At 41.7% G+C, this 21,016-nt stretch overlaps 1 protein-coding gene across 4 annotated transcripts in view; it reads left to right on the forward strand.

The window, feature by feature from the left end:
* Mylk4 (myosin light chain kinase family member 4) overlaps positions 1-21,016 on the forward strand; it is a 79,555-nt gene that overhangs the window by 4,613 nt on the left and 53,926 nt on the right. Inside the window, exon 1 of one of the 4 annotated variants that reach the window (XM_076939204.1) lies at positions 3,516-3,899. The exons of the other annotated variants lie outside the window; for them this stretch is intronic. Within the exon in view, the coding sequence (XP_076795319.1) occupies positions 3,654-3,899 (246 nt within the window). The 5' untranslated portion in view covers positions 3,516-3,653. Of the gene's footprint in view, positions 1-3,515; positions 3,900-21,016 lie in introns of those variants that run through there. 4 annotated transcript variants of the gene reach the window in all.

The raw sequence follows: 21,016 nt of genomic DNA on the forward strand, positions 1-21,016 counted from the left end.
AGCACATATGGAGAGACACATGACTCCAGCTGTATATGTAGGGGAGGATGGCCTTGTTGGGCATAGGTGGGAGACAAGGTCATTGGTACCTTGAAGGCTGAGCACTGAGGGGGGGTGGGGAACCTGAGGGTGGGGAGGGGGATTGGGGGTAGGAGGGTGAACACCCTCATAGAAGCAGGAGGAGGGGGGATGGGATAAGGGGTTCCTGGGTGGTGGGGAGAATGGGGTAAGGGGATAAAATTTGAAATGTAAATATTATATCCAATAAAAGGGGAAAAAAAAGAAAAGCTGTTAGAACCAACATCTTTAATAAAATGTCAGCCCTCTAAAAAGAGAGAGAGAGAGAGAGAGAGAGAGAGAGAGAGAGAGAGAGAGAGAGAGAGAGAGTCTTGTGTAGCTCAGGCAGGCCTTGAACTCCATGTGTACTTAGGATGGCCTTGAATTTCTGATCCTCCTGCCTCTACCTTCTAAGAGCTAAGCTTACAGCTGTGTGCCACCACGCCAAGCTTATGTGATAAAAATGTTAAAGCAACAGCCTTAAAATTGTGAGGTAATGGTGAGTTGTATTATAAACTTTCTTTAGAAGAATTGTTTTATCATTACCAACTGTTCTAGAAAGTTTGAAACTTAATTTGGAAGTTACATATTTTGGCATTTGGGGGAAAAGATTGAGTTGCAGAGACCCTAAAAGAAGTAAACAAACATTGTGTAGCAGGTCCCTTTTGGCTTCATACTACAGTTGAGTCTGTCAAAGGTAGACACCAGTGACAAGGAGTGCCATAATGTCTGTTCAGTTTTTTATTTGTAATCAGAGAAGGGCCCAGAGATGTCACCATGAGTACCTCTGTCCTTCTCTGGCCACTCACAGAATGGACAGGTACATGATAGGCTTGGAGCTCTCCCTATGGTAGTCAAAGCCCAATCTGTGGGTGCAGCACAGCCAGCAGGCCCAGCAGCTGGCAGGTAGAAAAGCAGCTTCTGTGTGAGGACACAGCTGGGCTACCATGGCTGTCTCCATCTTCTGCAGGGCAGCAGTTGGTCTTTCTTGTGCCACTCTCTCTCCTAGGACCATTTAAAGGCCTGTCAACTTTCTCACTCTCTCTTCTTTCCCCCCTACCATTCTCTTTCTGAGAAGATTAAGACTGCTAATGGCAGAAACATTTGCTGGCTGAACTGAAAGGCAATTTTCACTGGATTTCAGGCTCTCTGGGGACACAGCTTTGTTCTGGAAGCTTGGAGAACTATTTCCAAAAGCAACTTTATCTGCTCTCAGTCCCAAGAGCAGAAAAACTGTATATAAATTTAACAACCTGTATTTGCTAAAATAGTTCAGTGAAACTCTGGTTCTTTTTTTTTTTTTTTTTTTAAACCTTTCCTGCTCTTAACCAGGATTTTCTGTTTCATTTATTTTCCTTTCACTGGGTTTATTTTAAACTACCTTTCTCTTCCTCCACTTTCTGTGTGAATTATTAAATACTGCATATTCTACTTCTTTGGACTCAAAACATTTAATTTATTTTGTTATTTTAACTTTGCTTCTTTAATTTGTCTTCATTTTCCATTTGATCCTCTAATGCCCCGTTGCTTTTCTGTTACAGTACCGATGGATTTAAGAAGGGTTATGACTTAAAGCAGGAATCCACGGGCTTGCTTCCGTTTGCTCCCCCTTTTTCATCCCATATCTCAAAACTAAAGACTCTGAAGGATGGCAGAGGCCTCTCCCCAAGCAAGGAGCTGGCAATAGATAGAAAGTGATAGTCACCTGTCCCATGAATAAGGCCACAGCTCCACTTCCCTTCCCCCAGGTATTTTTCCTCTTCTTTCTTTATATCACATGTATGAGCTCTGTAAGACTAACTCTTCAGCTCAGTCTCAACCTCTAGAAGACATTAAATCTGCGCCACCATCAGTACTCTATATCCATCACTTCCCAGTCATCTCCAACCGGACTTCCCACAAGCATGACTATCTTATCTGCAAGATTTTGCACAGGTCAAGGACTCCCCGATTCTCTCTGAAATGCTCAGTACATAAACCTAGATTTTACACTCACTCCTAGGCCATGCCCTTGCCCTAGCCCTCCCATAAGGACACCTACAACATGATCAAAAGATCATGCACATATGGAAATTAAATAAATGGTTGAATAAAGGATTTTCCACAGATAACCTGTACCAACATACACTAGATCTAAGCTTGTTCAAAGTATATTATTGAAATCAAATGGAACTTAACAAGCAGTTGATCTGGGTGATGAGCTTAGTAGCCAGCATGTATATACCATGACCTTGTAAATGAAAAAATAGTTCTCACAATTACAATTACAGCTACTTTGATATAATCAAACATAGAGTTTTAATATTTATACTTTTGGTTCTGGGGACCCAAACCAAATTCTCAAGGATATGCTATACCCCCAACCCACATTTCTACATTTTATACTCAAGACAATTTATGCTCACCTCTCTTGGCTTTCTCCACCTTCCTGTGCAACCCTAATTTCCTGTCATTTACCTTGAAAGCTTGGTCCCAAGTGCAGAAACTAAGGGGCATTAGAATTTGGATGGTCCATTTACAAAAAAAAAAAAAAAATATGCCTTTGTGAGCCACTCCTCCAGGGTTTATTCAAGGTGGATCACTTATGAATCTATGCTAATTATGATTTGTACAGAAGTCTTCTTTAGTAAGCCCCAGGTTTTAGGACTGGGGATGCTCTTCAGTGAGTGGGATGCTTGTTTGACATGCATGAAGCCTGAGCTTGAGCAGTAGCAACACATAAACTGGGCATGATGACCCATGCTTATAGCCCTATAACCTTAAAAGCATATGATGATGCTGTGCTTATAACTCTAGCACTTAGGAGGTGGATCAGAAGCAAGTGGATCAGAAGCTGAAAATTATTCTAATACACAGAAAGTTTGAGGCTAGCCTGGGATGCATGAGACCTTTGTCAAAAGACAAAAAGAAACGATAAATAAACAAACCTCAAAATATAATACTATCACCATCAAAAACAGGTTTATTTCTTCCATAGTCCCAATTGGAAGGGAAGATTAAGATGTTCCCAATAGAGACAGGCTTTCATAATCACTGGGATGTTTAATGCCTCTCACACAGGTACTCAAAGACTGAACTAAACAGAAATAGTTCTTAGCCGGATGGGCAAAAGACTAGAGAGGGCTGGTTGGGTAAAGCATGGGTGTCCCTATTTTGATTGAGTTGACTGTTTTAATAGCAAGTGGCATTTCCTGACAGCTGCTATGAATGACACCAGCCATGTTCATAATGACTATTCTTGGATCTCAAAATAGCATAAAGATGGAGGCTTTTTATTTTTGAAGCTACATTCTTCCACCCTCCTCCGTGTTTTGCTGTTTGCCCCACAATGACAAGGGAAAGTTTCCTAGGTGGCATTGGCCCAGCAGAGGTGGCTGATGCCAGTTACGATGCAGCTACTAGTCCTTGACCAGGGGACGAACACACGTGTGTCAGTGAAAATTATGACCGGCGATTTCCATCAGTCCCTGCACCTGTCTCTGATCTGTCACAAAAAGCCATCATGTGTTTCCTTTTAAAGAAGCAGAGTATTAGACGATCATGTAACCGGAGACACCCAGCGTAGGACTGCACAAAGAATCCCATTGCAGTTCACAATGCCCACTCCTCAGAGCAGCACGGGGAGCTTCAAAAGTGGCTGTGCTAGACCAGGGCAGGGAAGGTGCCTACAAAGCCAGGGACTTCACAGCTGCTCCCAGAGAATGGACTCCACACTTCGAAGAAAAGACCTCTGGATTGTGGGTAGCGTGTGCCTTCTGTCCTCTTCGGTCTTCTGGAGATTGATTCGGTCAGTGACGGCGTGGGGAGGCCCCAAGCAGGCACCTGCACTTAAGAATGCACAGGTAGTGAAATCCTCCTGAACTAGGGCAGATTCATTTGGCAATTCTCTTTGAACATTCCCAGCCCAGCAGTGGTGCTTGCCAAAGGCAGTTGATCTATGCCTTGCTGGATCTTTGCCCAGGACTACTGTCTTAGGAGGGCTGGGATAATAATAGTGACATGTGGCAACTTTCATCATTTCTAGCAATTGTACCAACTTTCGGGGAATCTTGAAGCAGCTGTGTCTGGAATTAACTTTAAGTTGGTGATCTGTTTTGGGTATGAGAACTAAAAGTAATGTTGGCATCATTTCATTCTTGTCCTTCTTATGTCTTAGTTATGAAAGAAAAAAAAATGCAAGATTCACCCTGTTTGTAGGAAATCTTTTGTAGGCATAGCACTGAGGGGTGCTGAGTATGGGGAATGTCTCCTCCTATGCTTTGGGCCGCAGCTGATGTGGCTTTCCATAAGCTATTCCTAGGATGGAATTCTGTGGGCAAAATACAGTTCTGGAAGAGAAATGCTGCCAGTGTAAAGAGATTAGTACTTTCTGCGAGGAGGTCTTCATTCCCAGAACACCAGTTCTCCCTGTGAACTTGCGTATCTCATCAATCATCATCTGCTAAGTCCTGAAACACTTCTAGATTGTTTAGCAGTCTGGGGACCAGCAGTCTAGTGGAAAGGCAGGCTTGCAACAGTGTTTCTCTGCACCCTTTTCTTTCTCTTCCATTCTCTTCCAGCACCCCCTCCCCAGTCATCTCTTACGTGAAATTGTATTTTCCTTCCTAAATAAATAAATAAATATATAAAAACTTTTTTTTTCTAAAGGACTAGAGAGATGGCTCAGTTGGTGAAGTGCTTGCATTGTAAGCATGAGGGCATGAGTTCGATCCCAGAACCCTGTAAGAATGTCAGGCATGTTGACCCATCTTGTAACCTCAGTGCTGGATCCCAGTGCTTACTAGCCAGCCAATCTAGCCTAATTAGTGAATTCCAGTGAGCTCCTGTTTCATAAAAAAGTAGGTGGTGTTCCTGAGGACATCTAACCCCTACCCTCTCCCTGCTCCTACCCCTGCTAACATCACATTGCTTGCGTGAATCCAGTGCTAGGCATCAAAACCAGGGCCTTAAAGTTTCCAGTTAAGTGCTGCTGAGCCCTTCCTATGAACCTTATTTCTACAGATAACTCTGTTTTCAGTAAATACTATTTATGCCTGAATGCATTATATATGCACATCCTTTACACATACCAAGAGTAAGATTTCCTTCACCTCTTCTCCACAAAGAACCAATGCCCCACCAGAGTGCTATTGCTCTGCTGGCAATATATTATTTACAGTTTAAAGGCTGTCCAGAGAGGGTGGTTTCATAGCACACTCAGGCAGTCTGCATTAGTTACATCTTATCCTATGAGAAGTCACAAGTTCTGCATCTTAATGGTGTTTAGAAGACACAGCTCTGTGCTTCCCAAGTTCCTGAGCCTTCGCTTCTCTGATTATCAACTTCACATTAAAAAAACCAGATGAATCTTGAGATAATAGTTGAAGGCAACATAAAATCTGTAGGAGAAAAACAGCAAAAGAAAAAAAATCCTGAAGCATATACAAATCTGTCTTTGGGCCACTCCTGACTTCACAGTTGCCTGCCCTGGGACTCTTCAGACCCAGTCACTGGTGCCCAAGCATTAATCATGTCTGGCTGTTTAATGTATCTTTTGTGGGAAATATCAGGAGGGCAACATTTCTTCTGTGAGAAACACTGTGAGGGCCTGCAGCTTCTGTATGGCAAAGAATGGTGTTCACTGAAGCTCTGAGATGTGGGCCACTGGTATTTCTACCTTTGGTATCTGCCTTTAGAAGTCCCACACATATTCTCTTAAAGGTCTCTTGTAGCTTTTTACCTGTAAAGAAAAACTTATTTATGTCAGATTTACAACATAACTATTACCCTTTTTCATCACTAATTGTTATTTATAATGTTGACAACTGATTATCTTAGAACTTTGCCCAAGCACAACAGTTTATGGATTATTTTTCACAGAAGTGTCAGAAAATCCATTTGTAATGTTGTTTCCAGTCAAGGGGTAAAAGCTTTGTGATGCACTATGTATAATAGATTCTGTCTCATATAAAGTTTTATGTGCCCTTGAATAAGGATACAGATGAGTGACCTTACAAGATACATTGTCCCAATGTCTCTGAAAATCAAAATTCTAATAATTTATATAATTTCTGTTAGTTGTTTAATATGAAGAAAATATATTTATTGTGCCTATATCTATCAAAGCTAAAGTTATATAATTAAATATATAATTGTTGTTAGTTATGTCTATGTTTCTAGGTAAGAAAATGCTTAGCACATGTGTTAATGAAATTTCTAAATATAATTTACCAGACTGTGTTCCTCCATTTCCCAAAACCATTATGGTCATAAAAATGTACATTTATCTATTAGCATTACCCAGACTTCCATTTTTCACAGACTATCTTCATGACTTTTGCTACACAATTGACCCTCTATATCCCTGAATTGCATGCACATCTGTGGATTCAGCCAACCATGGAGAAAACATTATGTCTGTACTGAGCATCTGCAGACATTTTTCCTTGTAATTATTCCCCAAATAATAAGAGAACAACAGCTCTCAGCATACATACTGCTGTAGGTATTACAAGTAAGTCAGAGATGATTTAAAACATAAGAGAGGAGGTACCCAATCATATGTAAACCTTGTGACAGTTTATATAAAAGATTTTTTTTAAAGTGGAAGGGGTTCCAGAAACAGATTTCCCAAGCATACATGCCAATGGCTCCTTTCATGTTCCTTTTATTTTTATTAACATTCTAATATGCCAACTTATTTAAAGCATTTTTAGCAAAATCAAAAACAGAACAAAATTATGATTTTGATATGCTTAGTACAGATTTTTCAAACGCACAGCAATGTATACACAACATAAAATTTAAAATGATTTGTTAGTATGTGACATCAGAGAACCTAAACCGGCCCCCACAACCAGGCATTCCCTGATCAGCCTCCAGCACCCGCAACAGGAACTCTTTCCCTGTGTTCTTCTATTTCCTGTCTATTGAGTGGCAGCAATCACAGAGTCCAAGGAAACCGAGGTAAGCAGGCAACAGCAGAGTCTTCTTTCTAGAGAAAGAGAAAATTGATAATATATATAGAACATTGATATTGGGAAAGTTTGCTTAGAATTTTTATGTGACCAAGACTATTATGTCTAGCCTCTCCAAACTGCCACTCCCTAATTCCCACGAGAAAGCAGAACCTGAAACCAGGATCCTTAGTTTGGAAATTGGCTCCTAGGAATAGGTATGGAACCTTGAAGTGTGAGATAGTAAAAGACAGAAGCCCCAGCGTGGTGCAAGCTAAGCTGGCCACTGTGGCCAGGAGGACTCATGGTTGCACCCTGTTGTAGGTCTGTCTCTAATGCTAAGTTTAACACGCCCTGTGGCATGTTCAGTAGCCTCTGTGAAGCTGTTCACTCAGAAATGCCAGAGAACTCTAGGAAGGAGGCAAGATGCAGTAACTCTGAAGGGTCCAGAAAAAGTCTCCATATAGTTGCTTCAACAACAGCTGGAACAGAGGTAGACCAGACAGTGGAAAGAACACAGAAAGGAAGTCTTCAAATACATTAAGTTCAAAGTTTTCCTTTGAGGTCTTGCCAATCAGATAGCATTCTTTTGCTCAGTTTGGCATTGTTTTTTTTTTTAATGTTGTTGCCAGTTTTGGTTTTACCAGTTTCCAGCTTGTAGTAGTACTAGCTTACTTTTGACATGACTGGCTTATTCCAGGGAACTTTTGCACACTTTAAGAAAAAAGTCTAGCTGGGCGGTGGTGGCGCACGCCTTTAATCCCAGCACTTGGGAGGCAGAGGCAGGTGGATTTCTGAGTTTGAGGCTAGCCTGGTCTACAGAGTGAGTGCCAGGACAACCAGGACTACACAGAGAAACCCTGTCTCAAAAAACCAAAACCAAAACCAAAAACAAACAAACAAACAAAAAGTCATGAAGAAGCAAGCACTCCTAGCATCACAATAAGCCTTCCTTGGGGACTGTGCTTGAGTGCAAGGGAGACAAGTGTCTGCATGGCTTTGGGTCTCAGGACTGCTTCTTGAGGCTTGAGGAACAAAGCTTATTTATACATGCGGCCTAGTGGGGCACACTAGGTTTAGTTCCATTACACAGGAGGCAGAGGCAAGCAGATCTCTGAGTTGGGGTTCATCCCAAGATACCCTGTCGCAAAGTAAAACGTTTTATACAGTTGAAACCTTGGCTTTACCAGATACACTGCTCACTGTTGCACAGGCTCCCAGAATGCCTGCACACCTTGTCGGTTCTTTCTGTCCACATATGGTTTTTCACGTGACACAGACCCAATGCTCATGAAACATTGGGTCTTTCTGCACGATGCTCACAAAAAATGGTGGAGGTGTTTGCCATTGCTCCTTACCCCTAGATGGAGTACTTGTTATGTGGGGGGAGACAATTCTCTGAACCTGGTCATTGGTGGAAACCACTTTCTGAAAGCAGCCAGTGTTTAGCAGGAATCTTTGGTGGGTACCATGGCCTTCCCTGCTCCATCTCAGAGGTACACACTAATATTTCTCTATATAGTTGGAGTCAGTTAATCTGCTGTGCTGGTTGGTTTTAACTGTTAATGTGCCACAACCTAGAGTCAACTAGGAAAAGAATCTTAAAGAGGGGTTATCTAGATCATGTTGGCCTTTGGGTGTGTCTTTGGGGGATTATCTCGACTGGTAATTGCATATGGGAGAGGTAATGGATCCTAGATTTTGTAAACTTGAATAACACTAGTGGAAGATAATCAGCAACCAGCCACACACTTATTTTCTTGTTTGTTCTTAGCATCATATGTGATGTGATAGCTGCTTGGGTTCTTGCCTTGGCTTCCCCCAGATGAGAGATGTGACCTGGAATTGTAAACAGAGTAATCCCCTTCTGCCACTGTGTTAGTGTATTTGCCACAACAGAAATGAATGATGCCTGACCACAGTCCACAGGCAGGAAGAGGACTGAGAGTGACTCCTGTGCTTGTTCTCAAAACCAGCACTGAGCATTGCCCCAAGAATAGAGACAGTTTCCAGCCCCAACTCTTCCACTTACAGGAGTTCTTTATGTTCTTTGAATAGCAGTCTCTTTTTGTCCTACTGGGGCACTGTTTGGATAAAATAAAGTAGCACGTATATGTGGAAAGGCTTTGTAAACTGTGGAGCTCTGTAACTGTAACCAGTTTCAGCGCATTGCTTTCCTCTGCATCTGAGCCTCAGGTCTTATGTCATCTCACATAGATGACCATGAACATGGAGACAGCCTCTGCTGTGTGTGCCCCCTAGTGTTTGTTTTAACAATTCTTTCAACCTCATCTAATGCTTTTTTAGGGAAGGGAAAGCACTTGATTTATGAGTTCATTTTATAGAATTAAAATGATATATGGTTTTTAAAATACCTTCATCAATCTTTAGTACTAGTCCATGGCTCATGGCTTCACACAGCAGGAGGTTCTGCTGCTCATAAATTATGGTGGTGCTTTTTAATAATATCTTCTGTGTTATTGGGTATGTTAGTTGTAAGTCAATTTTGGGTACAGCTCTATGGTCAAACTTGTGCCTACAATGCACAGGCTCTAGATTTGCTTTCTGACAGACAGAACACAAGCACACGCACAGGCATGCACACACCTACACACAGAGGAAGGACTTTGGAAGCCAGCTTATCTAAATCTTTGAAAGGAGAACTCAAACCCAAGAGCAGTAAAACAGATTTATCCAAGATTCCTGACACAAGAGGGAATATCTTCTCTGAACATCAAGATTTACTTCCAACTCATCTTCTGTGCTGCCAGAGCCAGATTTTTAATTCAGAGTTCTTGTCTCTATTAGGGTCAGCCCCCACCCCTACCCCCTACAAGCTACTTCCTACATTGGATCTACAGATCAAGATCTGGCTCAGTTCCCCCAGTCCTGCAGGGCCTCCTCTGGGATGGTAAAGCACTAGCCAGGCCCGAGAACTTTCACCTGGGCTCATGGTTTCTAGCTCTACACTGATTGTCACTGGTGCTTAATTTCCAGGGGCTCAGCACTGCACCCAGAAATTCTCTGAATGTCTCAACCTGAGAGCTGGAAGCCTGCACAGCAGGGGGTGAGTCCAGAGACTCAAGCTGTAACAGGTGTGAGGTTAATGATCTTGTCAGTGGCCCAGGCATCAGGAAATTCTATAAAAAGAGAAATAACTAGGCTAGAAGCCAGTCGTGTGTGAGCTCACATTCCAACATGTCTAAGTAACTGTTAGCTTCCAGTATTTGTATTCCACACATGAGCAAGCTGGGCCAATTCTTACATTTTCTACATAGTCTAATGCCTATATTAATGAAATTAAGACAAGGGTCAGACATAAAATTAATGCAAAATTTTAATTCACAAATATATCTAACCCACCCATAGCAGAATCTAATTATTAATTTAAATCATTACATATAGATTGTATATTAACTTAATTAAAAAACAACTATTACTAAGCTAGAAATGTACTAGGAATTTAACCAAAGTGATATAGCTGCATGCCCGTGATGGTATTTCTTTCTGAATAGATTAATTTGCTGAACATTAAAAACCCACATGTAGGCTTAATTGCCAGAATTTTTGTTAGAGTTTCTTTTAAAAAATTGTTTCATAAAGAAGTATTGGGTTCGTAGCAAAACCAAGAGAAAGTTAGAGAGCTCTGCATACGCTGGCATCTCCCACAACACAGACTGCCTAGCTGAGCCGTGCTTTTGTTCTAACTAACAGGCCTATGCTGGTACACTAGAGTTTACAGTGAGACTCACCCCTAGTGTACAGTCTACGAGTTTAAAAATTTCATGTTTATATCAGTATAGTAATTTAAAATTTAAAAGGCCACAAAAACATTAAATATTTATAGACAAACAGAATTTTCTAAGGACAATTTGTTTTATCCTCACATGATCTGAAGTATTTTTCCTAATTTAATGACTGTTTTAGTTGTTTGCTTTTCAAGTACACATAAAAGGACTGGGTAGATTTTAAATGTCCACTTTGCCAACCTGTAAACTAAGGTTCTTGTCAGCTAATGCAAAGTAACAGTGACCTCCAGTGGAAAGAAGTTGAAAAGCTATTGTGGGCGGAAGATGACCTTTCAGGCTTTTTGTTTTTTCCTGGTGCTGAGAATGGAACCCAGGAATTTTGTGTGCTTGGCCAGTGTTCTACCACTGTGCTACACATCAGCCCAGCATACTCTTTGTAGTTGTTCAAACTAATGCCAGCACTTTCTCAGTTCTTAAGGCACAGCTCTTAATCTGGTCAATAAAATGCCAAACCTCTGCCTTTCCTCACATTCAATGAAGCCTTTACTATCTGGTTCTCACAAGTCAAATGATAGGATCCTACCACATAGCATTTACCGCACACTTTTGATTTTATAAAGGTACGTTCTCATTATTAAATTATAAAGTTGTTTAACATCTTATTCATGCCGAGTCATATTACAGTCTATAAAATAAAGGGTTATAGCTGAACCCCATTAAAATTTATTTCTAATTATTCTACTTTAATATTCTTTCACAACTCACAATTAACAGCCTGGGGAACTCTAAGCTAGATGTGGGGATTCACATCTTGATTCTAGTACCCTTTCTGCTCAAATTCACATCCCTGGGAGCCACTCAATAGCTGCATGACATTACTCATTAAATTTTTCTTTGTTTAAGTTCTTGTACCACCACATTGCTATAATAATGTCAAATTATTTGGGGGAAGAATTCCAAAAGATAATGTGGCTATAAGCAGGTAGCTTGGTTCCTTGTACAGACATACAACCTCCACATTGACTCATGGACCTGCTTCTTGGTTATACTCCATACCTTTGATCATTTTCTTCCTCTGAGATAGCTTTGGAAATCTTTCAAGACCAGATTCAAATCTCACCATAAATAGTTCTAGTCTGACCTTTCATAGACACTGTTTAAGGACCCTGTGCTGCCTGTGGCTACTTTATGTGTCTTTTATGATCATTACTGTTTTGCAGGTAAACTCTTTCATGTTTAGAAAGCTAGAGCTTTCTCTCCAAGGGGATTATTCCCTGTTTATTTATTTTTGTATCATATCCTTCAATGAGATAAGCCCATTTACTTTTGTGTACTGTTTATCTATAGCTGTTAGGTACATTTTTTTTTTAAGTTTTAGAAGTGACAGTGATTAATATACTTAGTTAGATATTTAAACAAAGTCATGAGTGTGGCCAGTCAGGATATTTGGATAACTTGGGTTTGCCTATTTTTTCCAAGATCTTCGAAGACAACACACTGGAGTGAATTTTAATCCTTCCTCTGCAGACAGGATCAATTTTGCAAGGTCAGTGTGGTCTGATACACCCTGACTGTCTTCCTTCAAAATCAGTATAAAGAAAGACATTCGTTTTACTGGATACCATCTGTTCCCTCCAGAAAAGAAGACAATCTGATTCTCCTTAGTCAAAATTGTTAACTTCTACTCTGCAGTGGCACTAGCATACTGGAAATTGTTTTTAACAGCAGCAATAAGGCATTGCCTAGGTTCTGGTGTCCCTTTTAGACTCGACCTAAAAAGAATAAGCCAATCTGAATAGTTTGCTTTATAGGTTCTACTTTGTCAGTTATTATTTTATGGTGATACAAAAACGGCCATTCACCATAAAGTGGAATCTCATTCCTCAAACAGCAGCCCATACCTTCCAGGCAGCATTGGTGTAACCAAGGGACTTGTTCCAGATATATACTCTCAGGTCCACCCATATGCGGTTACCTGGGTAAATGCTAACATTTGAAAAGCACCAGAATATTAAGTACCTCCTGCAGTTGAAACTTTTCCATGAAAGCTGCTGAAATGTGATATTAGTACAGTTGTGTATACATGCTTAGTTTGATAATGGATGCCTGCATATATATGTATGTTTATAATTGTGTGTGTGTGTGTGTGTGTGTGTGTGTGTGTGTGTTCTCAAGGCTCTCTCAGGCTAGTCCTTGAGAACTAGGCAATATCCTTTCTTGAACATTTTAAGAGCATATTTTTCTTGATAAAATAAATATGTCTATTAATAGCTGTTTCCATTAGATTTCCCAGGCAGACAAAACACAGAATTTGTCTCTCAGCCAGTCAGATAAGCTCGGGCGAGGGGACATGTGAATGGCAGCACACCCTGCCTTCCCTGGAAGGGTCACATTCATCCCCAGGGAGGTGGTCTGGACATCTAGTTCTTTACCCATTTGAAAGGAGGCTGCTGCGTGACAGGACACCAACAGAATGTGCATCATGGAAATTCCTTGGTCTGCCCTTGTCAGCAAGGCAGCAGGTGGTTTAATTGAAAGCCACATGTATTCTGAGTAAAAGAACAGGCTGTGAGATTCTCTGTTGTCACCAAGTCCCTCCTGCCAGGTGCTCCCTGGCAGGGCCTGCAAATATAAGTGTCCATGGCAGGAAGCCACTGGATCTCCCTGCACTCTGTCCATGCTAATGTTAGGTTCACAGTTCCGAGGGTCACATGGAAAGGTCAGTAGGGAATGGAGCTTACAACTCCATCTGAGCCCTGCAACTTGTGTCAGATAAGCAATCTTGACATCTATGCATTTTGAGACACTTTGATATTTGTTATGGAATGAGAGACACTGGAAACAAGCATCCCTTGGATTAAAGATACAGATACTCATAGGCCCCACAAGAATCCTTCAGCAGTAGGTGCTAGAGTGGGCTTGGGAGTCCATGTCTTTAATAACACCAAGGTTCCAATGAGAAGTATAGTTGGCACTCTTCCTGGGCAGCCACTGGATTACTATCCAGATCTCTCTCTCTCTTTCCCTTTTTGGTTGTGTCTGGTGACTAAAAAGATGTCATATTACCTCTGGGGATTTTTCTAAGCTATAAAAATATCAAATTTTAAAACACTGACCTCTTTCTGGGCTGATTACGCATAAATCTTACCTCTTATAGTTAAGTTACCGTGTGGCTCCTTAGGATCTTCGCAGAGTGACGCAGAGGACAAGCACAGCTCTTAGATAGCTTTGTTTGGAATAAATGGTATAGGCCTATAAGCTGACTAATTACTGAGTTTCTTCTCCTGTTGCTTGTTTGGTTTCTGTGGTCATGGTTTCTGAGGACTGTAACATAGGAAACTTGTGGAGACTATAGTTGTCATGCACACTTTCCCATTACCAGTGTAATATCTCCTTTTTCTGATCTGGTGCTGGACATGGATTCAGGACCCCACTTGTGCTTCAGCACATTGCAGCCCACGACTCCTACCTTTGTGTGAGTTACAGCAACACTGGACTAAAAGATGTACATGAGATTAAAACTTTGGTTACCTCATTGCCCACTGAGTGAGAAAGCTTTTTCTTTCTTTCTTTCTTTTTTTTTTAATCGAAGGCTTGCTTCTTTTAAGGTTTGGTATAAAGGAATTAACAGATAGCTGAAGTAGAAAAAGTGATATGTACAGATAAGACTAATAGGTTAAAAATAATTCTAAAGAAGAATATAGGTTACAGTAGACTTGAGCAAAGACTAGAGAATCCCTTTGCTCTATGTGAAAGCAGGTAGAAGTCACCGTCCTGAGTAATTATAAAGCAGTGTATCTTTCTGACAGCTACTTGAGAACTGACCAAAATTCAACTCCACGGCATCAGCTTAAGTCACATCTGAAAATAGATTGAGAGGGCAGACAGGGACAGAGGTTATGGAAGGCTTCATGTCTGGCAGGAAGAGCCAAGCATGGATGGAGGGCAGCCCAAACTTTATGCAACATGGGTCACTCCCAGGAGGTCTGAGGCACCAGCTCAGTCCCTTTGGCCTTTCTTGCAAGACCCTCTAGATCTTCAGTTTTAGCATTAGTTGAAGGTTGCAATCTCCTAAGATATTGCTCTAACACTTTCCTTGGCCCATCAGCTTTGCAAGCCTCAAGTCTCACTTAGCACACAGAGCATATCTTCATTTCAGAGAAGACCGCTGGATTCTGTGAAAATCGGGGTCTTCTTGGACAGACCCCATGTCTGTATGTGGGGCCCAGCTTGCAGCTCCTGAAAGTCAAAACTTGGAGACTTGTTCTACTCTGCTTGAGCTGATTCAAAGGCTTCATAAATGCTTCCTCTGCACCCAGATATCCACAACAATCTGCAGAGAAGGCCAAAGTAACAGAGTTGCCTGGGTGTGTCTACCATGACTAGCTGTGGTATATACACACGTCTCCAGCTTTCAATTTAGATACCAGACACAAGTTAATGGTTTCGCTCTCATTTAGACTTCGGTGGAAGATAAACAGAAACTGGGCACAGAATGGTTAGCCCTGTGTCCTGTATAAAGTCGGCACTTAGCAAATAGGTAAAATAACTACTAATGATGTTGTTAATGGTACTTTAGAAAGTTATTTTCTTGTGGTTGAAATGACCAATTACATAAATCAGAAGGAAAACAAGACTGAGTTCATTTGAGATTGGGTTTGGGGTCTGAAACCCTCTGGGTATGTCCTGTAATCCTCCACATCTGTCCTGTACCCTTCCAGATGTTCCCTTTAATGTGGGTTTGTCCCACAGGTGCAGTATAGGCTGGAGCAGGTTGACTTCTGAGACAGCTAGGAGCATAGTTTTTGTGTTCACTTTTGCTCCTACAAAGTGAAATGCTTTCGCTGCCCACCAGCCTGATTGTTTTTGGCTTAACTACTTTGTGGAGCTTAACAACATTGTGACTACCTGTTTTTGAATGATTACCTTCTTAATGCTACTTCATTTTCTTTACCAGTATCCTCAGAATGTCAACTTCAGAGCCAATTATCCAGGTCCTTTTGGAATAAAAGATAAAGAAAGCATATATTTTGATTAAAATCCTCCTCCCCAAAAGTTGATGTGTTGACTAGGCATGGTGATGCATGCTTTTAATCCCAGCACTCAGAGGCAGATGAATTTCTGTCATGCACACACACATACATACACACACACACACAGAGAGAGAGAGAGAGAGAGAGAGAGAGAGAGAGAGAGAGAGAGAGAGAGAGAGATTCTTGACAGGAGGTAGTAGACCTGTAGAAGGTGGAAGCCAGCTTGGCACTGTGGGAGGTGATGGATCTTTAGGAATGAGGCCTATGAGATGACATTCAGGACATTGAAAACATATACTTTGAAGGGATAGAGTGACCCTAAATTCTTCTTATTCGGGTTTTTATTTCTATGGCCATTTTGCACCGCTACACAATTCTACTATGATGTACTATCTCACTACAGACTCCAAAATAGCAGGACCAATCTATCATGCCTTGGGACCTTAAAAACTATGAGCCCAACTCAAACGTTTCTCTTTGCAAGTCGATTGTCTCGATGTGTAGTAATGAGGAGCTATAACAGAACATAGAATGCTGGAGTCCTAGGAAGCGTGGCCTTCATTTACTTCATGAGGGCTTACTGGGTATGTTGGGTGGATGAGTAAAAGTTGGATATGGTGCTGAATAAAAGCACCAACCTAACCACACCCTACCCTGCCCAGGCAATGGAGAAGGTTGCTAAGGGTTAAGGTAAGAGCAGGCTCTGGAGGAACACATAGCAGGGAGACTTATCCTAACCTGTAGAGTTAGAATGGCTTCTTGGGCTGCAGCTGGTACCAAAGGATGGCCAAGTTAACTCAGAGTATTTTAGAAGAGGTGCCCATGAAGCTCAGGGGGAGGGGAGCAGGGCAGACAGCAGGGTTGTTGGGGACAGTCATAGGGCCACTGGTTGGGGGACTTTTTCAAACCTTGAGTCTCCAGCGAGTGAGAAACCAAGGTGAGACAGTTTCCATTCTTCGGGCAGGGTCTGTACCCTGTAATACTCTTCCCATATTTTAGTTACCGTTAAAAGTTAATTCTGGCAATCCCATAGTTCATTCCTGAGACCTCTTTGAAATAAAATTATACGTGGTGCCATTTCCCTTCCTTCTGAAATTCCTATTGCTGTATTTTTAGTACATTTGGGGGGGGGGAGTAAAAAGCATCACTTACTTCTAGTTTTCCATACAACCTCTTCTGATGACTACCTTCTTTTAAAGGGTTTTTTTTTTTCAAAGGCTATGCAGCCTGAATTAACTTCTCTGTGAGAAAAGGTCTTTTGTGGTTTATAAATTTTAATGCAGGATACTAACTGCCAGGATATTCTTGGACCACAACCAGGGCTTTAAGCAGCCTCCTGTAGCAGCAGAAATGAGGCCCGCCTGACCTGCACCTGGACATAGGGTTCTTTCATCCTTCACTTTCAAAGTCAGGAGACCTCCTGGTTTCAACCTTAGGACACCAAGGCTTTCCTTTCAAAATCCATTTCCTGGAAACAGGTCTTTGCTGTTCTGATGGATAATTTTTCACTTTGTATTTTCTTAAGGTGCATAAATTGTACTTTTTCTTCTTTCAAATAAAGGGAAAAACAAGGTATGGGAACCCACGGTAAGGGTCTTCTCTGCATGAAACAGCATAAACCATTGCTGTCCTGATTTTTAAGTTCTTCATCAACAACAGGGGATTCCTACACGGCCCCATTCATTCAGCATTCCTCCTGACACTGAACGTTTTGATTACAAATGCCAGGTAAGAGAACTGCTGAGCCTTTAACCACACAGGGACCTGCTCTACACCGTGGCTATCTGTTGCCTTTAATCAATGTGGTAATGAGAAGAACTGGGTTTTTGAGACTTTAGTACCTGCCTTGTGCTTTATATGTCCTCCTTCTTCAATACCAGGACACTCTCTTGGAATAGAGAGCCACTCTAAGCCAGCCAAGTGCAGTTCTGTAAAATTTAAAAAGACGTTCCCTCTGGGGCCTTAGAGTGACAAGGACATCCTTCTACGTGCACTGTAGACACACATCTTGGCCAGCTGACATTCTCTTCTTGGGCTTAGCCAAGGGAGCATAAGCTGGCTTACAGCAAATTCAACTCTCCAAAGAACAGTTATGTTCAGTGTGTGAACCATGAGCTACCATTGGCCATCTCTAGACACATCCCCAGTGCTTTGCTCTTAGCCAGCTGCCCATAGGGAGAAAACCCAGTATTTAAAGACCAGTCACTATGTTGCTGGGTGGAGATATGACAGATCACTGGTTCTGTTGGGGAAAAAACAGATTAAGTAACCCTTCATGGTTATGTAATGAACAAAACAAAACACAGAAGTCATTGCTTCTAACAGTATTCTTTGTGTTTGGTAATAACTGCCCTCCCAATGATGTCAATTTGTAAATGCTAAACAAAGCCCCTGAAAATGAGTCTCCTAGAAAGAAATAAAATATGACTTTTTTTTTTCTCTTCCAAAATGAAGGCCAGGCTTACATAAGCACATTTGAAGAACTGAGTTCTGTGTGAGCACAGATGGTAGACATTCACAGGAAGTGAGGACATCCTGGGGACCATTGCATTGCAAGTAGGAATGGCAGCCAGCAGAGGCTTCATTATTATACAGGGCACTGGGGTTGTGAAGTCAGGAGGCAGCAATGTAAGATAAAAAGAACCCAAACCAATGCTGCTGGGAACAGTTAATGTTCTCTAGCTTCTTCCCAATGCTTCTTGGGGTTGGAGGCACTAGAGGTAGGTTCAGTTCAAGTGAAACTGAGGTCTCAGGGAGTCTACGGACTGGGAGTAGACTTGACAAGTGCTTTGAAAACCAAGAGAAAGCACATGTGAAGTCGTATGATTTCCACATCAGGGAGAAGCCTGCTGGGTGCCAGGAATTTTTGGTTGCTCTGGCAACCAGAACAGAAGTCCATTCTGTGGACCCCCAGCTGGCTCTCAGCCTCAGTCTTCTCTGGAAACCAGTGGTGTAAGCAGGAAGAGAGAGGTCTCAGATAGGAAAGAATACAGAGTCCTCAAGCAGATGCAGGACTTTGCAGAAGTCAGGCATGGGGAAGCCACAGGAAAACTGTTTAAAGAACGTTCAACTTGCAAAAGCCAGACATTACCAACGTATTTTGTTTTGTTTCAAAGCACTTTCTTTGAATAATAAATAACGAATAAGTTAAATAAAAGATGTAAAGTGGACCCTCCAAGGGGCCCCTAACATTCTCCAATTCTGCAGAAAATAGCCAGGTTTCTTGACCCTGCTGTTGGCCATGAAAAATACTCAAAAGCTAAGTGTACTACTATGGGATTTTCAGTTCAAATGGTCACCTTTTTTGTTGGTGGTTTTTGTACTGCTAGAGAAGAGGGCTTTTAAGTGTTAGGTAAGTGCTTTACCACCCAACTGTATTCACCCAATCTGCTACTTAGTGCTGTATGGCCTCAGAGACATTAACCTTTCAAGTATACAATGGCTGGTGTGTGTCTGTGTGTGTGTGTGTGTGTGTGTGTGTGGCATATATGAGGTAGAGCTAGACCTTAAATAAGGACCGTCAGGACCAGAGTAAGGTCATTATAAATGTTAGGTACTAATAGTAATCATAATAAGATAAGATCTGTGTGCTTTTAAAAATACATCAAGCATTCCTGACCTACAGAATAAAAGTCTATGATCTTCATGTTCAGATTTAACAACTCTGAGTTCCTAAATATTTTGAAAGTTTAAATCACTGATCTTGAAAAATAAAAGAATTATTTTTATTTATTCTTTGAGAATTTCATACAGTGTTTTTAAATCACATTCATTTTCCTTCCCTAATTCCTCCTGGATTCTCTCCCACCTCCCTACCCACCAAACTTCAGATTCTTTCTCTATAAAATAGAATTTGGGTGTCATCCTTGCACATGGGTTGTGCTTGCTAACCTCCACCGTTTCAGTTTTAATGTGTGTGCTGCTGCAGACGGGAGCACAGACTCACTGATTTTTCTTTTCTGGGAAAGAATGCTATCCTGGGATGATAGCTTCCATTGCTCCACCTGAGAGTACCGGGTGTGGAGAGTGAGTCTATCTAGGCTCTTCTGTTCTACAGTTGATATCAGCCCTACTGCCCACCGTTCTCTATTCTTCTCAACTTCCATCTAATTCTAAATGCTTGTGGAGCTTTCCAGAGTCTTGTGCTTTTCTCAAAGGCAGAACCTTAAAGTAGTGGGAAATTCCTGTGTAATTGAAGCCAGGCACTGGCTTGGTTTTGCTGTGGAGAGAACAGCCTTTGAGTTTTACTTCATGGAGCCCATTCTTTAAGACCCAGGAAGATGACAAAGAACAGAAAGCTAGTCACAGATGCCTTTTGGGTTCTGCCCTAGCTGCCTGCACCTCTGCACCTCTGCACCTCTGCACCTCTGCACCTCTGCACCTCTGCACCTCTGCACCTCTGCACCTCTGCACCTCTGCACCTCTGCACCTCTGCACCTCTGCACCTCTGCACCTCTGCACCTCTGCACCTCTGCACCTCTGCACCTCTGCACCTCTGCACCTCCGCACCTCTGCTCTTTGCATAGAGGCCTTTGCAAGACCACCTTTTAGATCACACTCTGATATGTTTAAATGCATTAGCTACCACAAAATGGGGCTTTCCTGCTGTGAGGTAATAATACCATGTGGAGGTATTTACTTGGTAATTTATTAAGCCGGACTTGTCTTCAGGTAGTTGTAGGCAGAGCTGACAATTAGAGGCTACTTTGGTTTGTGGTTCCCTTGAGCCATTTCAACATTTCTCTGCTTCCTCATCTCTGGTAAGAACCCAGCAACTCTGGACATGGCTTATGTCTCCTCTGCATTTAAGTAATTTTCTCAAGGACGGGAAGGAGAGCGTGCTGGAGTTGGACTCTACTTAAGTAAACACCTAACACTGAAGATCTGGTTTCATGCTAACTGCTTGCCTACCTTCTAAAAACTTTTAAAACAATTTCTTGGGGGAAATGGATATGGCTTTGTGTGCCCAGATCCCTCGCTCTCTTCACACCTACTCCATCTTCTCTGCTTTTTATTACATCTGTCTAACCTGACATTTTTTTCTTATAGAAATTCTGTCAGCAGAGAGTCTCAATGCCATTTTTGGACTTTTTAATATGCAATGTATATTTCCTAAACACACTGTATATGTAGACAAGACGTTTTATTACAGTATTCTGATGCTCCTGCCCATATGAGGTATTTGGCAGTATGTGCATCTGATAAAACAATAAGTAAGCCAAGGGAAAGAGGTGTACACTGG

This window comes from Arvicanthis niloticus, chromosome 8 (genome assembly GCF_011762505.2).
Source record: "Arvicanthis niloticus isolate mArvNil1 chromosome 8, mArvNil1.pat.X, whole genome shotgun sequence".
NCBI lineage: Eukaryota > Metazoa > Chordata > Mammalia > Rodentia > Muridae > Arvicanthis > Arvicanthis niloticus.